Below are 2,500 nucleotides of genomic sequence, written 5' to 3' on the forward strand. Positions count from 1 at the left end.
GCATGTGTGTTGACGGCTCCTGCTTTGAGGCTGTGAGCTACCCGACTTTCGTATTGTGTAATCTGGTAACTTGTTTAGTACATAATTGAACAAATTAACACGTACATTTGTCACAAGTCAACGTGTCACAGTATCTTCGCAGTTGGAAACAATAGAGCACTGCAACTGACGGATGCCGACAGAGCAATACTGCCCATCAATCAGTGTCAAATTTCATTGTTCTCAGCTCAACGTATTGTTTATGTTCACACAAAAAATCCACTGACGGCCTTGCGCGAAAATTAAACTGCGCGTAATCACCGTGATCTCCCAAAGCGCGAAAATAAGACTGCGCAATAATTTTCCGGTTCACAGTATATATATATATATATATATATATATATATATATATATATATATGCAACAACCATCAACATTTGGCTGTTTCTATAGGCGTGGCCTTGTTGCTAGGCATGGCCTTGTTGTTAGGTATGAATTTGTTTTAAAGAATGTTTAACAACTTGCCAATTAATCTTGGTTATCTAGTGAGTGGTTATCTAGTGAGTGGTTATTGCATCTGTTTATTGTGATTTCCAAGACAAGATATTTGATATTTCAACAACAAATATATATTACCAATATTTAATGCTCAGTTAATATTTAATGATGTCTTCATGAAAGAATCACTGATTTCGCAAAAAGTAATTTGTAAACTTTTTTCAATAGAATTTGTTAACATCATTCTATCCTTTGTTCAAACAAAGATGTGAACTGTTCATTCTGGGTCCAAACAGTGTCTAATGGCGTAGGAGTCATTAGAACATCTGAAGTACTGAATAGAGAACTCCTTAGTATATACTTGCAGACATTTACGCTAACAGTAAGTCTTGAGACCTTTTCTATCGAATCTTGCATCTACGTACTATTTGACAACTTAGCAAGTTAGATAGGGTAACAAAAACACGGTCATAACAAAGCAGAGAGATAACCCTTTGATACCAGTAACTGGGATTTAAAAAAAGAAAACTGTTACCAGGTTACAGTTTAATGCTGTCTGCGTTCAAGAAGCGTTACAAAATGGTATTACGTAATGTCGGCCCACACAGCTTATGTACCTAATTGTATTTGAAAGCATTGGAATGAATCTGAAATCCTTTGTAGCCATTCTCAGATGGTGACAGGACAAAACAGACTGTCGATGCTGGGGGGGGGGGGTCATAACCAGACTTTCAGATAACAGACACCGGTGGCGTTTCATTTGTCTTCAGCATCTGTAGGTTATTATCCCACTATGATCTTCTTGCTTTACATGTGCATCCAAGACAGTAATCTTTGGAAACAATATGTTTTATTTGTAATTGTGATTGGTGTGAGGTTTGATATTCTTAAATTGTCAATTGGTGTATAACATAGATTAACATATTATCACGTCTGGATGGTATTATGTTTTCAAAGGCTAAAGAGATAGATTCCAATAACCAGTCTATAGAAGACATCACAGTGAATACAACAGTAAGCATTGAAGTCAAGGATATCAATGATGAAGCACCAACATTTGAATCACAACTCTACCAAGGTTCAGTACAGGAAAATTCACCCCGTGATATTGCAGTGGACCATATAGAAATGATAGTAGAAGATAAAGACACGGTAAGTATACCCTGTCTGGTGAGTGAGTGAGTGAGTGAGTGAGTGAGTGAGTGATGAGTGAGTGAGTGAGTGAGTTGTTGTTGTTGTTGTTGTTGTTGTTGTTGTTGTTGTTGTTGTTGTTCCTTTATTCCTCCTCAAAAAAGAGAAGAGTTACACAACAATAAAGCAAAAAACTATCAAATCAGATCAGAGAGGAAAAGTATAAATAATTACAGAAAACTAATTGCAATATTCATGTATCAAATAAACATGGCGTAGGGTTCGTTTCTAAATGTCCAGGCACATATGCATAAACTTTAAGATAATATCTTGAAGTAGTTCTGTGTTAACGAGGAGATTGTCGTTGCAAAAGACATCTCCTAAAATTTTGACAATGAAATCAAACTCATCTAAGTTGAATAAAGCCACAGAAAAGTCTACATTGAGTTCATTGAAGAGACTTGTCCAGAAATAGTCTCTAGCAGTGGAAGTATGGCGACATGACGTTGTTAGATGAATGAGAAGGTTATCAGCAACGTCTTCACATTTGGAGCATTTTATATTGCTTGGAGTGGCAAGAACTTTCATGATTTTGTAGACAGTTGACTTGCATTTAGGGAATTAGGAATATAAATGAAACGGCAAGATATGTTTATGTAACTGAGAGAAGAGCTGTAGTTCATCTCTAGTTGCAAGTCTATCTCTCCAAAGATTGCACTCTTTCTCATATATAGCATCTTTTACAATAATTTTCCAAAGGGATTTAGGCGGAAAATAACCAGTTGCACAGAATTCGTCTAAGAAGCAAAGTAATCCGTATTTCAAAAGAATATTATCATAATATCAGGTATAAAGCCTAAACGTTTCTTTACAGATGAAAACTTAAATTCAA

The 2,500-nt window shown here is 35.8% G+C and overlaps 1 protein-coding gene across 1 annotated transcript in view; it reads left to right on the forward strand.

Annotated features, from left to right (window-relative positions):
* LOC144436463 (cadherin-23-like) overlaps positions 1–2,500 on the forward strand; it is a 51,098-nt gene that overhangs the window by 13,228 nt on the left and 35,370 nt on the right. The window contains exons 10-11 of the mRNA XM_078125260.1: positions 744–859; positions 1,393–1,629. Coding sequence (XP_077981386.1) covers positions 744–859; positions 1,393–1,629 — 353 coding nt within the window. The remainder of the gene's footprint in view (positions 1–743; positions 860–1,392; positions 1,630–2,500) is intronic.

This window comes from Glandiceps talaboti, chromosome 6, assembly GCF_964340395.1.
Source record: "Glandiceps talaboti chromosome 6, keGlaTala1.1, whole genome shotgun sequence".
Classification (NCBI taxonomy): domain Eukaryota; kingdom Metazoa; phylum Hemichordata; class Enteropneusta; family Spengelidae; genus Glandiceps; species Glandiceps talaboti.